This window comes from Primulina eburnea, chromosome 14 (genome assembly GCF_022965805.1).
Source record: "Primulina eburnea isolate SZY01 chromosome 14, ASM2296580v1, whole genome shotgun sequence".
In the NCBI taxonomy this organism is placed as follows: domain Eukaryota; kingdom Viridiplantae; phylum Streptophyta; class Magnoliopsida; order Lamiales; family Gesneriaceae; genus Primulina; species Primulina eburnea.
In genome coordinates, this window is record NC_133114.1 from 16,417,578 (window position 1) to 16,437,056 (window position 19,479).

Below are 19,479 nucleotides of genomic sequence, written 5' to 3' on the forward strand. Positions count from 1 at the left end.
TATCCAACGTTGTAGATGGATTTGTTGGCTGTTCAAACTTTTTCAGAAGGTTGACGCCAGCACTCTTGAAAACATAGCAATGGTATTATGGGGCATTTGGAGGGCACGAAACGACAAGCTTTGGAACCATACTGTCAAACCAGCCGAATCTGTGGTAAGCTCAGCTGTTCAACACTTGATGGATTGGAGAGCGGTTCGCAACATTGTAGAAACTCAAGAAAGAACAATCCAGCAGGATGGGGAGAGCGTTACCTGGAAAAAACCCCTAGCTCATGCACTAAAATGCAACGTCGATGCTTCGATACAGAATGATTCAAGGACAATCGGGGTGGGAATGGTCCTTCGAGACTCATACGGACTATTTATCTCAGCAAAAACTAATTGTTTCTCTGGAAGCGTAGGAATTAAAAATGCAGAGGCAATGGCGTTCAAGGAAGCACTGAGTTGGATAGAAGGCATGGATGTTCAAGAGGTAATCGTCGAGTCAGACTCTAAAATAGTTGTTGAGGCAATCAGCACGGAAAAAGAAGATATCTCAGAATTTGGTGCAATCATCTCAGAGTGTCGTAAAGTAATTCGTCAAAGACCATCGTTCAGGGTCAGTTTCGCTCGTAGACAAGCAAATAAGGTCGCCCACAATCTTGCTAGGGCATCTTGTTTCTATGCTCGTCCTTCGATCTGGATTACTCCTCCAGATTTTATCCTTGATGTTTTGAATGAAGATTGTAATTCTCTTGTTTCGTAATAAAATTGTTGATTTCCGTTCAAAAAAAAAAAAAAAAAAACTCGAAACTGCACTATTGAAATGTGGAACTGTGTTTACCCAAAAGATTTGAATAGCTCATCGACATAATCATTACATGTTGATCAACCCTTCTTGTTCACAAATAAAGTTAGGTAATTAATAATCTGATTATGAATTAGAGCGCTCAAATCATAATAACAATAATATATTATGGATATTTTTTATATAGATATTCATTTTTTGCAAAATAGCATGAAACAATAAAATAAATATTTCTTTTATTTAAATCAACAATTAATAATGGTTAACCCTTGTCTAGATTTTGGGACTCTCCGTCTTCAACCTGTTTGAGCTGCTAATGGAGTAATGGTTAACGACTGCAAATGATTTGTACCGGTTGCGTCGCAACGTGGATGAAGGTTGCGTCTTCGCAAAAACAGATAAAGATAGAGACGCAGCGAATGACGAGTAAGAGGATCACCTTATCGGGATGGCCGATTTCTTCTTCTCTTCCAATGATCGACCTTTCAGGCTTCCGCTCATCTACAAGTAACAATTTGGTCTGCTGTTCAACTTTCTCATGGTCCCAAGGATTCTTGGATTACGTCTTCCTTGTGGCATTTTGCAGTTGGAAAAACACCACAAAGCTGAAAGAACTCACAAGTGATCTTTAGTGTGAATTTCTTGGGGGCAGTAAAAACAATAGGTGGTGAAAATAAAAACAGCTTCTGAACAAAATTACATCAAACTTGGGGATCAAATGAGAACCACTAAAACTCCAAGCAATACATCCAAATTAGTCTTTACATAGCGCAATGCATCAAAGCATGTAATACAACCAGTACTAACTTCGGGTACGAGATTACATAACTAAAACAAATCTCGGTATCCCTGTAATATATATACCAAAACAACGCATACATGGTCATCCTTTATTCATTTCACAAAAACAGAAAACACAGAAATAGTACTTGTGATCAAGTGAATTCTAAGATGTTTTAACCGGACCATCCTCTCTGAGAACCTCCAGAAGAGTGCCCATTCAGCCTGTCGAGTACAGCATTGAAATCAACAGGCTGACCACTCTCTTCCAGCCTTTGAATGACACCGACGACATGATCGCCCCTATAGCCCATGCTAACCAATTTCTCGATCAACTCGTTGTAAGGATGATTGCGTGTGGACTGAGGGACAACCATGTTAGTACCAGGAATGCGCTGTGCATTCAGAGGGATACTGGAAGGAGGATAAGCACCTTGCTGAAAATGAGGCTGTGGGAGAGCATGATGCGCCCTTCCTCCTTCACCATCAAACATCATATAAGGAGCTCCAGGGGGAAGTGCGGGGCGAGACCCACTATTCATGAATACATCTCCTGATTGAGAAACATAACCAGTCTTGAGATTTTGAGATGAAGGCTGTGGTTGAATTGGTCTGCCAGCAGCACCGTAACCATATGGTAATGCATCAGGACCAACTGAACCAGGTTGAGTTGCACCAGCGTACGACATTTGCACTGGCATATTATTGGGAATCATATCTGCAGGAGACTGATTTGATTGATTAGGTAGGTAGGATGAGTAAATTGCTGGAGAAGAGGACCTAATCTGTGTTTGCATAACTGGTTGTTGGGGTGGTTGAACATGCTGTGGCTGTTGTTGCTGCTGTTGCTGTGGCTGTGGCTGTGGCTGTGGCTGTGGCCACTGCTGCTGATATGGAGCTAATGACTGAACCTGGGGCCCCTGGTTAACCTGAGATTGTGTTGGCTGTGGTGACATCCTAGAGAAATCTTGAAGTTGAGCTTGTGCGGGTATATATTGAGTCTGAGATGGATGAGATGGGACAGGTTGATTATTCATTTGTGGAGGTAAGTAATAAGCTTGTCCTTGTGATTGTGGCATAGTTTGGGAAGGCATAGATGGAGGTGCCATAGATGGCTGCTGATACTCGACTGGTCGGGCAGGGAGAGACGGTGGAGGAATCACTTGGTGTGGTACAAGGGCCAATTGCATACTTTTGACATCAGATGAGTTCTCATTTTTCTTTTCTTCAGAAGCAAGAGGAGAAGGTTTCTCTTCGTTACGTGCAGCTGAAGTAGAATCCTTCTGTGCAAGCTGAAGTTTAGCTAGCTCCTTCTGCGTATCAGCCAGTTCCTGTTTATCCCTTAAGATCTGCACAGACCTGTGAACCTACATGTAAAACAAAATAAATACTTCATTAAAATTAACAGAGTAATAGTGAACAATGTTCATCACAAGGTTGACACTAAGTATGAAAATGTAAATAAAATAGGAGCCAAAACTATAAAGGTATAATTTAGTGGGTCAAAACATATGAAAAAGAACATAATCTGCACTGTACTGATGCACCATAATTCCTATCATTTAGCAAAGAATCCTATCCTAGAAGTTCTCCAAATTTCCAGAATATACTATTCACATATCACACCAACCTCAACATATGGAAGACTCGCATCATGTTTAATATATGTCGAGATGCATTATAGCAATGCACGCAGATTAAGAAACAGACCTCTTGCATGTTCTTTTCTAGAGACTTCAGCTTCAACTCTGACTCTTCATGATCACGAACTAGGTCGGTGCGCATTTCTCCAATAGATTTGTCAAGATTATAACAATACAATTCCAACTGAGACAGCCTCGAACTAATTCCCTCGAGGAATCTCATGAGATCATCAGTGTGTTTCTTCACGGTCTTCTCGACAGACAAGACAACATCTTGATTAAATGAAGATTCTTCAGGTGGACTATAAGTCGTAGTAGGATACACAGGTGTCCTAGCCATTCTGCTTTTGTGAAACTCCTGCTTAATTTTGAGTAGAGACTCGTCACAAAGTATATCTTTTGTAAACAGTTTAAAATCAGTGATTCATAACAAATCGACAAACTAGTATACAATAAATGGCCAAAAGCACGACAGTTGAAATAATTTTACATGAAATCCAAGTAAGTGGCACCAAAGCACTGTCATATCTATGCTGATGAACTCATTTCTCATCTTTTTCTCGTTGCTAATCCATCACTTAGGGTCAAACCATAACAACTTTCTTAGTTGCATGACCATAAAACTTTTACATCAAGTAAATTTAAAACACGGAATACCAAGGCAGACTTGTTCACATTATTCAACCAAGTAAAACCTACGCATGATGAAATAACTCCTCTGTGCAAAACAACCATCTTTAACAGAACGTAATCAGTTCTACCGAAAAAATAATAATATAAATAACAGTTCTACGAGATGTAGCTAATTTCAGAAGATTCCTTGAACAAAACCCTAATTTGTATCAACCATAAAACACACAAACGTCAACACCTAATGTAGATGAATCCTAAATCTAAACGTTAAAACCCTAACAGGAGAATAAAAATTGATGAAACAAGTAAGAAACAAATAGCCCCTTCGCCAAGAAATTGACAGCAAGATAACAAGACAATCCCACAGAAGTTTACCTTATTGGAATTCGTTCCGATCGAAGAATCGGAGTGGGTTCCATTATTCCCATCCTGATTACCGTAATCCTCGTAGGAGCAGAGGATGTCATCAGATGCGAAATCGAATCCTTTTGAGCCCGAATTTCCTCCCCGGCCCGATGACCCAGAAGCCATAGCTGCTGAAAATGGTAGAGAAATTCCGCACGTAGAGATTCTTGTGGAAGAAAACTGATATTAATGGGTTCGCTTTTGCTTAGCTCAGAGGATTTGAAAACGAGGGTTTGGGTAAGGATCTGTTTGGCTGACTGAACTTTATGCCACACGTTTGGAATGAGGGCGAAAACGTTTTTGAGGTGCAAAAGTCGTTGCACGATATCTCTCTCGTCAAAGAGTTTATGGATTGAAATGAGCCATCTTATTTTATATTAGTTTATTTCGGTGAAAAAGAAAACAAGTCATTTGTTAAATTTTTTTTATTAGTGGACTAATTTTAAGCATTAACAATTTGTTCATTCTTATATTTAAAAATTTGTAGATAACTTTTTGTTTAAATTCTGATTCTAAAAAAACATATTGTATCTAGATCTAGAATAATTCAAAATCCAATATATTATTATTATGATTTGATTTACTCGTACATGATTGTTATCTCACGAATCTTTATCTGTGAGGCAAGTCAATCCTACCGATATTCACGATAAAAAGTAATACACTTAGCATAAAAAGTAATATTTTTTTCATGGTTGACCCAAATAAGAGATCAGTCTCACAAAATACGGTCCGTGAGGCAGTCTCACACAAATTTTTGCCTATTATAGTTCAAAAAGAGACGTATTTCATTAAAACCAAATAAGATAAGCAAATCGCAGAGATCTATTCAAACAAACCCAAAAAACCAACTGCAAATTCAATATTTCATCGTGTTAAAATACATATAAAAAAGTGTACTAACTTCAACTTAACTTGGATTAACCATCCACAAGAAAAGGATCTACCCCAACATGAAGAGTACACATGAGAAGCGCGAAGGTGAATGAGTATCCTAAGGTGCTTGTAATAAGAGATGCCAATATTTTGCTGCAAAAATGAGGAACCACACCACAGAGAGGTGCCCATCCCACATAAATGCTGCCATCTTTTACTAGGAAATATGTTTGCCATGCAGCTCCAAGGCTCGTGGCACCAACGAGGATATTCAAAATCTATACATGTATTTCCAAGAAAAACAAAATGAGAGAGAATTGAAATTTCAAATCACAAAAACGAGAGATGAAAGAGATTGGTAGGTGAGAATTGGACAAGCAATTCTAATGACGTACCACGTCTAGAAGGATTATTGTTTTCCAGAGTTGACTACCAGATGGAATGAATAAAATTCCAAGATTGTAAATGCATCCTATGCTACTTATGACTGCATAAAACCTGCATAAAAATCAAATACTTCAAATTTGATGATCCTTTCATAAATAATTAATCATCACCTCGAACTAATCCACTGTTTATTGCCTAAAAAAGAGACATATATTTTTAATCAAAAATTTTATATGTAATATAAAATTTTGAGCAATGCCAAACTACCCAAAACAGGGTTGATTACATCCTACATGTTGGGGCACTACGCACATGATAATATCAAAGACCCAAATGTCCACTTATTTATGGCGAGATTAAATCGAAATTGACTTTAATTATCCATAATTAACATGATATAGTTTATTGATGGAACAAATGTCATATTTTCAACAGTTATACATCTACCAACCAAAAAAAAAAACATTATAAGTAACAGATTTGATTAAATAATCAGTAGGAAAAAATATTATACATAAAAAATACTCACATGAATCCATTCCAATGGTAATATTTGGCTTCGAAAATATAGGATTCTTCTGCCTGAACTTTTTGGTAGCTTACAAACATCACAATGGCTGCAACCAAAAGCGACACCACCGCTGTTCCTCTCATTATTATGGTCAATATTGGCTTGTTTCCTCCCATTAATAACAATTTTTAAAGCTTCCCCTGGAAAAAAATATATTTAATCTTCCTTTAACTAATATTTGGCATATAATATTTTCAACCTTTAACATTATTTGTTTGATTTTCAGTTTTAATATTATGATCGTAAGTGTGAAGATATTTGCACAAAAAATAATTTAAGAGACTATGCAAAAAAAAAAAATAGAAGTATTTTTATAAGAAACCCCAATACGAATGAAATAATAAGCTTTCTAAACTAAATTAATTATAAAACAAATAAGAGAGATCACAAGGTGTCTTCTAACCTTGATAGGAATACTCGGATGAAACCTCGGATTAGCGAAGAATTATACTACAAAATATAACAAATTTTGAATCAGATATTAAATATTTTTATATTAACCAAGTTTTTTTTATTTATAGATAAATTGGTCTAATGAAAGGAATAATAAATACTAAATTGTGAATTGGAAATTTGGGATTTGATTAACTGGGACACAAGATTTAGCGAAGTAAGTTTCTTTGGATGGGAAGGAAAGTGTATATTTTTATTTTTATAAAAGGAAAAGAAAGTGTGGGGTAAAAATAGGGAATTGGGCAAAAGCAGGGCCCATTATGAAGGGATTTGAACACGCTCTTTCGGGATTGAACCTCAATCTCGCGCCTTGGATATACTCAGCCATTTTCGTTCTGCTGCAGTCTAAACCTTATTTTAAGGCTGCGTTTGGTTAGAAGGATATGATAAACTAATGATTAGTATGTAAATGATAAAGAAAATGATTGTGATAGAATTGTAATATATGATGTAAAATAATATTATGTTTGGTAAGATTTTTAAGTGTAGGATAATTTTGAATTTTTTGATGAAAAGACGAAATTGTCCTTCCCCTTCGCGACGGCGACAGTGGCGGCCGGCGGCCGGCGGAAATGGTCGATTGGAAAAGGTCAGCAGGTGAGACGGCCGGAAACGGCTGCCGGAAACTTACCGACGGATTCTCAAAAACCGTCGCTCATAGCGACGGTTTTGAGAAAACAATCGTCGCTGGTCGGCCGGTGCTCGCCGCGGTCGGCGGTCCGTCTGTGGTTACCCGGCGGCGGTCGGTGGCGGGAAATGGTGGTGAGTTTGAATTTAGGAGAAGGGTAAAATCGGAAAAATAGGAGGTATTAAGAGTGGGATAAATAATCCTAGGGGGTGAGGAGTTATTATTTTAACCTACCTAATATAACCTAATCATACCTAGGAGGGATAAGGTAGGTTTATTTAAAATTGAACCAAACACTTGATTAGGCAGGATAAATTAGTCTATCACTCCTAATCCCTCGAACCAAACGGGGTGTAAATAAGTAAATAACTATATATATATATATATATATATATATATATATATATATATATATAACTTACACTAAAGTTTTAACATTTTATTAATATGTAAAATTATTAAAACAGACCATGATATCAAAAGTTAGCTATTATAAATGTCTCAAACTTAATAATATAATATAATAATATAGAATAGTATAACTATATATATATATATATACACACACACACTAGAATAGAGAGATTGTACATTATTATGAATAAAATTGTGATTTTGTTTCCAATTTGAGAGTTCTCTCTCGTGTTCTTCTTGAACGTATTGAACTTATCAAAAAACATCTTTAAACTGTCCATTTGATGTTGCTTCTTATTAGAAAATTGGAAGCCTTTTCATTTGCTTTTGTAAGAATTTATATATATGGGTTAATGGTAATGGGTCACCCATGAAACCCGACCTGACCTGACCCAAACAATTCAAATTAGTAATTTGAATTTATTGGAGGGAGTGGTTATTGTCTAATAAAATCTTTAGATTAATTAAAATAATTATCAACACAAAGAGATGAAGTGGCCGAGACATTCATTTTGATTGCACACAAATCGTATCACAATTATTAAGCATTTGGATTGTGCAAAATTTGATTCATTTCCACTCGTGATCGCTATCGGATCATCGAAGAGTATTGTTATCTCCGGAACAAATGTTATTAGTAAATCAATTACAAAGATCCTGAATCAAATTATGAATTTATTTGATAATCATATACGATATTCGAGTTAGATTTCCGTCGTTGGTATCAGAGCAATATATTAGTTGATGTGCTAACTTGTTTTTCAATTTATTAATTTGATTAGGAAGTTTTTTTTTGTTTTTGTTCATTAATGGAAAATGAGAGGTCTGTTGAAAATAAGAGTTGAAATTATTGAATGTTGAAAATGAGAGTTGTAAATATTGAAAATTAGTGTATGATGATGTAATGTACCGTACTTATACTACTCAAAATTTGCGGAAAAATTAAAAAATTTCTTAATGAAAACGTGAACATTCAAAATTCGATAAAAGAAATAAATTGTATGTCTCACAAGTTGTTGCAACAAAAGATTTGAAATTTAAAGTTTGACAAAAGTATTGAATGTTTTCATAACATGGCGGTCCTCGGGGTTTAGCCTCCAGCTCAGTCCAAGCCTGCCCCTTGGTCCCCACCTTCAGTCTCCTCATAAACATCCTCACCTGCATCGATCAAGTCTAGTTAGTCTAAAGACTCAACACGTATAAACTGGAAGTAACAAGTAATAAGTAATAAAACCACATGCAACTTTAAAATAGAACATACATACTTCAAACCTGAACTTGCATATCAAAACCTGAACATACGTACATACATACTTAGACGTGTCATCAACATAAACTTTTCTTAAACATGCTTGCATACATGAACATACTTGAACATACATAATTTCATCATTTTGTGTAGAGGACATGTTTCAAAGCAAGTGACCCATAACATAATCGCCTGATCAGACTAAACCACAGTACTGGGCTGACAGGGAAGATCCACTGCCACATACATGATATCTCCGTTCATAATTTAACGGGCTGATTGGTCCCCATTCATGATTTAACGCTTTCCAATCTCGTTCTAAACCCGTTCATAATTTAATGGGGTGGGTTGGTCTCCGTTCATGATTTAACGCTTTCCAACCCCATACATAAATTGGTCACAAGACATTTAGCATACCTCAAAAACTTGAAAATATTTTCTTGCACGTCAACATACTTACTTGGTGTTGAGGGATTCGTTGGATTTTGTTTGGGGCCGATGTTGCACATACTAACATGAATTTAAAATACTTAATTTGCGTAACTTAGACGTAGGTGCACATGCTCACCACCGAATTCCATAAATAACTTAAGACATTCTAAAACACTCGGGAATTGACCTCATTTAAACCATCGTGCTAAACCCAGACATGAAACTCCCAAGCAAACAATCTATTTTTCCCAAAGTCATAAAGTACATGGACCCCGTACCTGGGTCCGTGTACGGGTTCGTGTAGGTGCGCAGAAGAAATACCGAAAAGAAGGAAGGGCACGGACGCCGTGCCAGGTTCCGTGTAGGAGTATGTGTAAGGTCGCAAAATTGACACCGTGAAAGAAAACAAAGGCACGGACCCCGTGCCCTAGTCCGTGTGGGGGTCCGCGTCGGCTCGCAAGAATGACACCAAGAAGAAAACAAAGGCACGGACCCCGTGCCAGGGTCCGTGTACCTGCGCGACTTGCAAACCCACGAAAATTCAATACATGCAATGCTTATCATTCTAGACTCGATTGTACGGACCATGAACCGACACCCCAAGACCTATCCTAGTATGCCATAACATCAATTTAAATTCGTACAAACACCCAAAGCAATGACGTCCACCCTATGACACGTACAATTCAAAAACTTGGCAATTGACACCAAATCGTTTCCTACGACTTCAAATGTATTCAAGTGCCTATCGACACTAACCGACAATTCAAATGTCAACCCAACGTCATACTAAGCATACCTAGACGCAACAACGATCACCCGTCGTTCCCCAACGAAGCCTGCAACAAATAAACTTCAAGAACGCATCAATATCATAGTTTTTTTAAAAACGCAGTTTGAGCAGTCCTACGAAAAACCTCATAACTCACTCAATTTTTATCCAAATATTTCGAATTTACTGTCAAATCGAAGGTATCGAAAAGTTCTACAATTTTGTGTTGAAAGTTTACTCATAATCATGACAGAAAAATCGCAGTATTTAAAAAGACAGTAAAAACGTAATTTTAGATCTAAAAATGGTTTCAAAAATGATATAGACATAATTGCTCAAACTTCTACACATCACACATGTATTTTTACGCACAAATAACGACACAATGTATAATATGACGAGATCGATGCAGAAATAACAGAATATACGTGTCTTTGATGTGAAAAACTCACGATACGGCGATACCGAAGCGGAGACGGAGTGAGGCTTGATCTGGGAAGATGGTGGCTCGATTTTCTTTGAAGAAACTACACGAAAATTTGGTGGAAGATGGAGAGGAGAGGGGGCGGATGCTGATGGCTTAAGAATCCTAAGCCTTCTCCTCTCAAAATAATAAAAGTTGGGATGAAATATGTGTGTGTGTGTGTGTGTATCGGTATGTGTGTGTGTGTGCGTTTGGCTAAAATTAGGAGAATTGATTTGCTTAATTACCCCATTAACAATAATTAAAATCTTAACATTCCTCTAAAATTTAATAACACCTCTAGATTTGAAATAAAATGAACAATTGGCAAATATTTAAAAGTTACCATCATAAAAATCACCTAATCAATATATTAGGATTTTAAAATACTAAAACTATATAATTTATTTAAATTGTCCCATCCTCAACTTAAAATAAAATACCACATTAAAAATCGCCAAAATCGTCATCGGTCTCTTTTCCTCGGTCCCACATCGAATAATCGCCTGAAACATGAAATTCGAGAAAACATTTTAACGTGCATCATATAAACGTTAAAATAATGCAATTTAAATAAATCATGCATCACTAAAATCATTTTAAACTTAAATAAAATATTCAACAATTAAATAAATGCGTGAGTTATACGTGTACTGAATTTGGGCTCTACAGATGATGTATGTAATGATGTATTTATTTTGGATTATTTCAAAAGAAATTCTATAAATATGTCTCTCAATTTGTGAAGAAAAACATAATTGAATGGAGAAAATTTTATAAAAAAGGTGTTGTTTAATATATCTTGTGAGTTTGAGATTTTTACTTTTTACCGTAAATTTTTACTTTTAACACGTTATCAGCACGAAACTCGAAGGTTCGGTTCTTCATATTTTTCCAAGCTCCAAAACACAAGAAAAAGGTAACAATATTCAAAAGTAAGAATATTTATTTTACTATTTATTCATTTTTATTGTGTATATATTTAATATATAATATCATGTTATTATATAAAAGGAGTCCATGACACCTCATTATAATAACGTGATGTGATTATATTATTACATTGCTTATATATTTTTAATTTTAATGTGTTATTGTTCTTTATTGTATATATATATATATATTTGAATAATATCATGTTATTGTATAAAAGGAGTCAATGACACCTTATTATGATAACGTGATGTGATTTTTTCACTGTTTATATTTTTATTGTGTTATAGCATAATTATATTTATATATATATATATATATATATAAATATTTGTATAATGGCATGATATTATATAAAAGAAGTCTCTGACACCTTATTATAATATTGTGATGTGATATACATAATTATTTAAACATGATTAACACTATATATATATATATATATATATATATATATATATCATATTATTATCATAAAATTTACACATACATACATTATTAACATGATATATATATATCATATTATTATCATAAAATTTACACATACATACATTTATTGTAAGGTCTAGGAAATTCGAACTACGTAACCTGACAGCATGCAATCTAGGGTTTTATTTAAAATATGTGTTTAAAATGATTTTTATGCATTGAACGCATGATTATTGCATGGATAGGTGTTTATTTCATTGTTTGTTAAGGCTTCAAGCATTAGGTTTTTAAGTTGCATTCGCGCTCGAATGAGTAACGGAGAACAGGGATAATCAGGAAAAATATTTTTATTGAATAATTAGTTTTGATTATTTAATAGAGGGTGTATTTAAGTGTGATTTTCGAAAATGGGCTTTGGTCATATTTTTAACCGGTACGTAAAATTTAGCGAATTGAGGGACTTTTTGAGGGTTCAGACAATATTTTCTAAAACGTACCAAAACGAAATATTTTTCCGGAATGTTTTTTGGCTTGATGGGTTTATTTTAATGCTTAATGAACCTAAAAACACTTTTAAACCTTTAAATATTAATTAAGGGCCCATTAGTGTATTATTTTATGACTTAAACCTAATAAACTAAACCCTAAACCTAATAACACCAAGTGGCCGCCTCCTCCCTCATTCCATCAGCAGATTTTTCAAAAATATCCAGTAGCCATCTCGGTTTTCCCTCAAAGCTTTCAAGGAAAAATTCTTTCCCGCCTCTCCGGTGATGCCGAACCTGTCTTTCGAGGAAAGAACTACTCAGATATTGCATAGGCAGGAGAGGAGGCTCCGAACAAGGTGATCCAGATGGTCAAGGTCAAGTGGCTGAATTATTCCGAGGAGGAGGCTATTTGGGAGACTGAGACCGAGATAAGGAGTCGCTATCCAGAGTTATTCGGTACGTTTTAAATTTCGAGGACGAAATTCTATGTAAGGGGAGGACTTGTAAGGTTTAGAAAATTCGAACGACGTAACCTGACTGCATGGAATCTAGGGTTTTACTAAAATATGTGTTTAATTATTTTACAGCATTAAATGCATTATTATTGCATGGATATGTGGTTTATTTCATGGTTTATTAAAGTTTCACGTAATAGGGCTTTTGGTAGTATTTCGCACTTGAGCAAAGAATGGAGACCAGGGATAATTAAGGAAATTTTTTTTTGTTAAATAATTATTTTAATTATTTAATTTATGGTGTAATTAAAGTTAATTTTCGAAAGGTTTTTGGTTGGGTATTTTTACTCGTCGGGTTATATTTTTAACTGGTACGTAAATTTTAGCAAGTTGTGGGACTTCTTTGAGTGTTCGGGCAATATTTTCAAAAATATACCAAAACGAAATATTTTTCTGGAATGTTTTTGGGCTCGATGGGACTATTTTATTGCATAATTAACCTAAAATGCTTTTAAACCTCGTTATTTTTAAATTAAGGCCCTTCAGAACTTAATATTATACCTAAACCCTACACTTAAACCCTAAACCTATCTCATAACCACTCGGCCTCCCCCTCCATCATTCTCCAGCAGCTTTTTTAAAAATACACCAGCAGCCACCTTCGAATTCTCTCAAGCTTTTGCAAAGAAATCATTCCCCATCTCTTCGGTGCAAGTCCTACGCGAATATCTCTAAGGTTTCGAGTGTATATACGCAAAGTGTGGGGACCCGGACGCTAATCATCTTCTTAATCATCGTTGGGATTTAATTATCAGTTCTGATAAATAGGGTCTAAAAATTTTTCTTTTTAAAATACAAGTGCGGAAGGTAATGACATCTAAATAATATACATATCTGTATAAAACTACAATTCAGTAGAAAAGTACAATACTGTACAACCTAAGTCTAAGGTTCAATTACTAAATTCAAGTAATAAACCAAGTCTGCTACAAGTCCGGAATCACCACGCTAACTCGTCTTCTCTCATCGTCATCTCGACCCTGATCCAGCCCCACCTGTTGTCATGCACACATACAAAACAAGACAACAGCCGGATAACTCCGGTGAGAATAAATCCCAGTATAAGACATGGTAAACATGCATATACACATAATAATTCATGAAACATGCTGTCATGAAGAAATTAAAACAATAGTAATAGATTTCATGATCTATGAAATCTAATCTAACTAAACATGCATCTCAAATCAGATAAACATGCACATACACAGTCTAAATCATAAAACATGCTATCATAACTGAAGGCAATAACAATGGGTTCCATAATCTATGAATCCCATTCATATAAGCATGCAGTTCTAGTCAAATCATGTCTAGACTCGACTCAACTATAACTCTAGGGATCCCGGTGTGAATAAGACGTCACTGGCTGTCACCTACCCAACCGATCGTGGTAACCGTACGTCTTATTCCTAGACTTCGGTTCGAGCTGTATCAACGGCTGGCAATAGGAGTAATACCTGCTCCTAAGTTGAGATACACCGAACGTCTAGAAGTCTGACAATGACTGTCAAGACTTTCCTATCCTAAATGCAATGAATAACAATCTGTAAACAAAGCATAATCATATTCATAACTGAATAGCACTTACATGCTTGAATACAATTCTATAATCAAAGCATAATCAGGTAACAATATAAACAATAATCTAGTATGTGATTTTATTGGGAAACTCAAAATGATATCTCATTTGAGTTGTGGCTTCCCGAATATCACATGAATTATACCTTTGTCGTCCCGGTCTGACGAAGATGATGATCTATATTCAACTCTGTCCATATCAATCTGAAAAGACAATATCGAATACGATGTATCAGTAAATAACTCAATTCACAATCTGTTCTGATCAATACTCAAATCAGTATACAATCTGATCAATGTCTGAACAAGATACAATCTGAGTCATATCAATAATATCACAATCTAATCGAACTCATATCTGACTCTGATCAATCTAAATCAACTGATGTTTTGACGGCATAACAATACAATCTGAATAACCCCGTCAATCTTGAACATCACAAATCTAATACTATAACGTATTATCTGTGTCAATATAATTCATACTCTGAATACTAACACCATTCTGATATAGAATCTTAGTCAATCTCTTTCCAAAAATCATAACAATTACAGAAACGGTCCGTTCTTTAATCTGACTTCAATTCTACAATGTCTACAGTAGTAGAGACCTAATATCTGAATCATATTCAATTCTGACAATATCATAAATTCAAATCTTGTCTAACCGTAACAAAACTTACGTCCTTGTGTAGCTCTAGTCGAGAGGAACACGATACTGCGTTCGGATTTAAATTCAGACGGGCGGATTTCTCGCAAATCCCAATTCTTTGCGTTGAAGAAGACTTGATTCTTTCCCCAACGATTTCGTCTCCTTTCTGATGAATTCTAAGGAAAATTCGATTGTTATATATATATATATACTCCATCTCGCATGCAAGGCAAGTGGCTTATTCTTCTTACTGCACGTCTCTCGCTAGGGCGAGCACAAATTTCCGCTCGGGCGAGTAACTCTCGGCCCTCGCAAGTTTAAGCAGTCTCGCTCGGGCGAGCACAAACTTCCGCCCGGGCGAGTAACTCTCGGCCTTCTTCTCCGAGGCATTCGCGCTCGGGCGGTTAAAAACTTCCGCCCGGGCGTGCCATCTTCGCCCAACAATTTAGTCCTCTCAATTTATTCTCAAGATGGTCCGGTTATAATCACATCAATTCATAATAATTAAATTATCACAGATTAGGATAATCAAATCCTCGGGCATTACATTTCTCCCCCTCTTAGATCTGAGTTCGTCCTCGAACTCATAAACAATCAATTCAGATATAAGAGAAGAAATGTATAATAGAGTTTAACATTCAAACTCTTCTCTTAATGAATCCATTCTGAAATCTCTTTCTGGTATCAATCTCTGATTTCAATTCTGGAATAAAACTTCATAAAGTATACTATTCTAATACTTCTTAAACTAACTCTGACAGAATCAATCTTGCCATGTTGGTTATACAACATCCGTATAAACCAATCACAGTTCCTAACAACACAATACTAGCAGTTGTTATCAAACCTGTTAATCCTACACCAAGGATATATTCTATCTTCGGCCTTTAAATACCAATCATCATCATCCGATGTTGGTTTTCTTTAATCTGTTCATTCTGAACTGTCTTGATAACTATTGTCATGCAATAAGTCATATAGTGACAATAAATCATAACAACTAGTGCTAACATCCAGCACACTAAAACTCTACCAGTATCTGTCAGTATCTGAATCATACACTCTGACTACCTGTCAATCTGTGAATAATCTGTGAAAGAGTTCATGATATCTTCTATCACAAATACAAACTCAATCAAATCACAATCTGATATAATCTACTTAAATGTTCTGTTCTATCTGAACATTTCTTTGACATCGATCTATGTCATTTAGTTCTGTTTGTACGTAATCTGGTACAAACCGATAGATATAGATTGGGAAATCTGTCAATCATAATCATATCATATCTCAATCTAAAGGTAATGGCGGTAATTTCATTACGAAAGCCATAGAAATGTACTCCCATTTCTATTCAGAAATATACAAAATCTGTAATTAGTCTGCTGATTGCTATCTTTCTGTCTTTTCTGTTAGCAATTTAGACTTATCAGTACAATTTCTGCCAACCTTTCTGTACAATTTCTGCCATAACTGATCTACTCTGTTTATATCACAACTATCTGTTCGAATATAATACATTCACAAACATCTGAATGAAAACTGAACCCACTACTGTGCAGTTCTGACACTATCTATGAGTTCATATTCGAACTATCCTGTATAAACAATTCAGTTAATAACATAAAATAAAGAAGAAATACCTACCTGGTATTCGGCTCTGACTATAGATATCAATTCTGTTACAAAATTCTGAAACATTCTGATACCACAATAGAATTAATCTGATACAACCACCAAATCACATATCTGTTACTGTAGGCGTTACTCTGTTCTGATGATCTTGTCAAAATACAAGTCTGAATAGTCTGATCACATTTCTGAACTGTTTACACGAATCTGTATCAAACACTGACCCAAACAGCAGTAATATCAAATCAGATTCGAAATAACAAAACAACCTATACAATCTAGTGAGTTTAAGAAAACTCATAAAACAGCAAGTTCTGGCAATACTGATAATTCTGACTACTGATCAATCTTCACAGCGCCCAGATCAACTGTCATACCTCATCTGCAAATAGAATATGCTTCCAAACAATATAAGATGTCTCAAATACTGATTTAGAACCATAACAATACGCAAACAGATATAGCATAATAAGAGAATAAGAAAATCTGCAAAACTCAGCAATTCTGACTTTTTAACATTCCTGCTAATTCTGATATATCTGTTACCTGTGTCGTTTACAGTCGCTGATTTCTGTCTCAACTGCGCACATAACTCAGTATACAAACTGCAGATGTCACATATTCTGAATACAATCTGTTTCAATTATGATTCATACCTGATTAATGTCTGTATACAATAATCACTGTTCTCTGAATATTCAATAAAATCTTCAAATATTCCATTTAATCAATCAGATGTTGCTAACATATCAAATATCATAGATATAACAAGCATAAAATCATCAGAATATCTCCGAACATAAGAGTTAGCAATCTGTACCCTTCTATTACTCTTCAATATCATTCTGTACTGAATTCTAAGGTATAACCATTACCTGGTATCGATTCAATTCTGAAATCTACCTTTCTGATATCAACACATCTGAAATCTTATCTAGGCAAATATCAGTCACCACATATATCATTGGCGAATCTGCCAATGCTAGGCTCGATTTCAGTGGGTCTACTGAATACATAAGGATGCAATCTGCTCCTTTCTGTACTAATCGAGTCCTATACAATACAGTTATTAAAGGAATTCTGAATCTAGAATCCTTATCGGAAAATCTCCGTTTATCAGCCAGATCTGGTCTGAATCTTACCATTTCTGGGACAATCTCTACAATATCTCTGTACTTGTGTAGCATTACACGTCAATAATGAGATCGAAATCATATAACACAAGTACATCATAATCTAGCCCAATCCCGGTTCATTCTACTGTAGTATATAACATGTCACAGAAATCTCTGATATCAACATATTCCTCAACAACCAAGGAATCAATACTACAGTATACACAGACCCCTCAAATATAGCATATCACCATGCTACTCAATCACAGATACTCATTAAAATGCATTAGTACATATCAATACATATGCCATATAATCATAAAAGAGTAGTACCGATGACTTGTTCTGAGTCTGTTCTTCTGTCATTACCACCAATGACTCTGCTCTCTAAAATCTTCGAGGACCCTTCTGGGGACAGACTCTAGCAAAGTGTCCCTGTTGTTTGCAGATATGGCAAGTACCAGTCACTCCCTGGCATTGATCTATAGGATGTCTTCCCCCACAAGTTCTGCAATACACCCCAGTATAGTTCGGGCTAGAACCGCTGGAACTAGAGGAACCACCTCCTAATTTCTTGAACGGTTTCTTTCGAGCTTTAAGCAACTCTTGCTTTCCACTCGTACTGCCACGTTCAAATCGGAGAGGGGATTGCTGTGTCTGGGATTGCTTCACGCTCAATCTTCCCAATTGTCTAATCAGACTCGCCTCAGCTCTCTTTGCTCTACTCAAGATATCAGCAAAATGGTAAGGACGTTGCAAATTCATAAATGCAACTACCTCCGAATTCAGCCCTCTGATGAACTGATTCACTACAGCTTCATCATTTCCAGCTATCTGAGGAGCAAAATGCAGTAGCGTAGAGAATTTCGCAACATATTCCTCAATATTCAGTTGACCTTGTCTCAAATTCTCAAATTCTGCTCTTTTGTCCTCCCGGTATGAAACTGAGAAAAATCTGTGATAAAATTCAGCTTTGAAGACTTCCCATGTGATCATAATACCACGTAGTTCTAATATGCCTTTGATCATAATCCACCAATTTCTGGCAGTCTCCCGTAACTGATAAACTACCAATTTAACTTTCTGTTCATCGGTACAATCAAGTAAATCAACCAGTATTTCTATGTCATCCAACCAGTGCTGACAATCTTCCGATGTCTCAATACCGCTGAGAATCGGCGGCTGAAGTAACTGAAATTCCCTCAACTTCGTTTCCATTGGAGTTTCTGACACATCTATCTGAGATTCTGATCTATCTATCTGATCATACGAAGTACTGCCTTTTTCCGGAATCCTTCGGGGAGCTATATCTGATTACCAAAACATTAGTAATCCAGTACAACCAATCTATTCTAATCTTTCTCTGATCATCTTACTGCTGATCAGGAATCAGATCTGATTTATATTCAAGAATATATAATACCCATTCCACTCACATAATCAGGTAAACATGTATCTTAAAGCAGTAACACATAGTCTCATGCTAGCACATAATGTCAATCAACATTAAATCAATCTCATGCTAGCACACACATGCAAGGAAGAAAATTCATCTACCCCGCTCATTCTCTTCTATCTCAGTCTACAGAATCTACGGCTCTAGAACCTACTGTTCTGGAACCTACTGTTCTGGAACCTAAT

General features: G+C 35.7%; 3 protein-coding genes across 3 annotated transcripts; 1 reads left to right on the forward strand and 2 right to left on the reverse strand.

Moving 5' to 3' along the window:
• Positions 1–79: 79 nt before the first annotated feature.
• On the forward strand, positions 80–745 carry LOC140811212 (uncharacterized). The gene has a single exon (XM_073169082.1). The coding sequence runs from the start codon at positions 80–82 to the stop codon at positions 743–745; it is 666 nt and encodes a 221-aa protein (XP_073025183.1).
• Positions 746–1,488: 743 nt separating this feature from the next.
• LOC140811897 (uncharacterized) lies at positions 1,489–4,512 on the reverse strand. Its single transcript, XM_073170019.1, has 3 exons — positions 4,219–4,512; positions 3,278–3,568; positions 1,489–2,934 (listed from the first exon to the last, which is right to left on the reverse strand). Exons 1-3 carry the CDS (start codon positions 4,372–4,374, stop codon positions 1,744–1,746), a joined length of 1,638 nt encoding a protein of 545 aa, XP_073026120.1. The 5' UTR covers positions 4,375–4,512; the 3' UTR covers positions 1,489–1,743.
• Positions 4,513–5,168: 656 nt separating this feature from the next.
• Positions 5,169–6,198, reverse strand: LOC140811214 (CASP-like protein 1C1). Its single transcript, XM_073169083.1, has 4 exons — positions 6,041–6,198; positions 5,904–5,954; positions 5,520–5,622; positions 5,169–5,402 (listed from the first exon to the last, which is right to left on the reverse strand). Exons 1-4 carry the CDS (start codon positions 6,196–6,198, stop codon positions 5,169–5,171), a joined length of 546 nt encoding a protein of 181 aa, XP_073025184.1.
• Between the last annotated feature and the right edge of the window lie 13,281 nt (positions 6,199–19,479).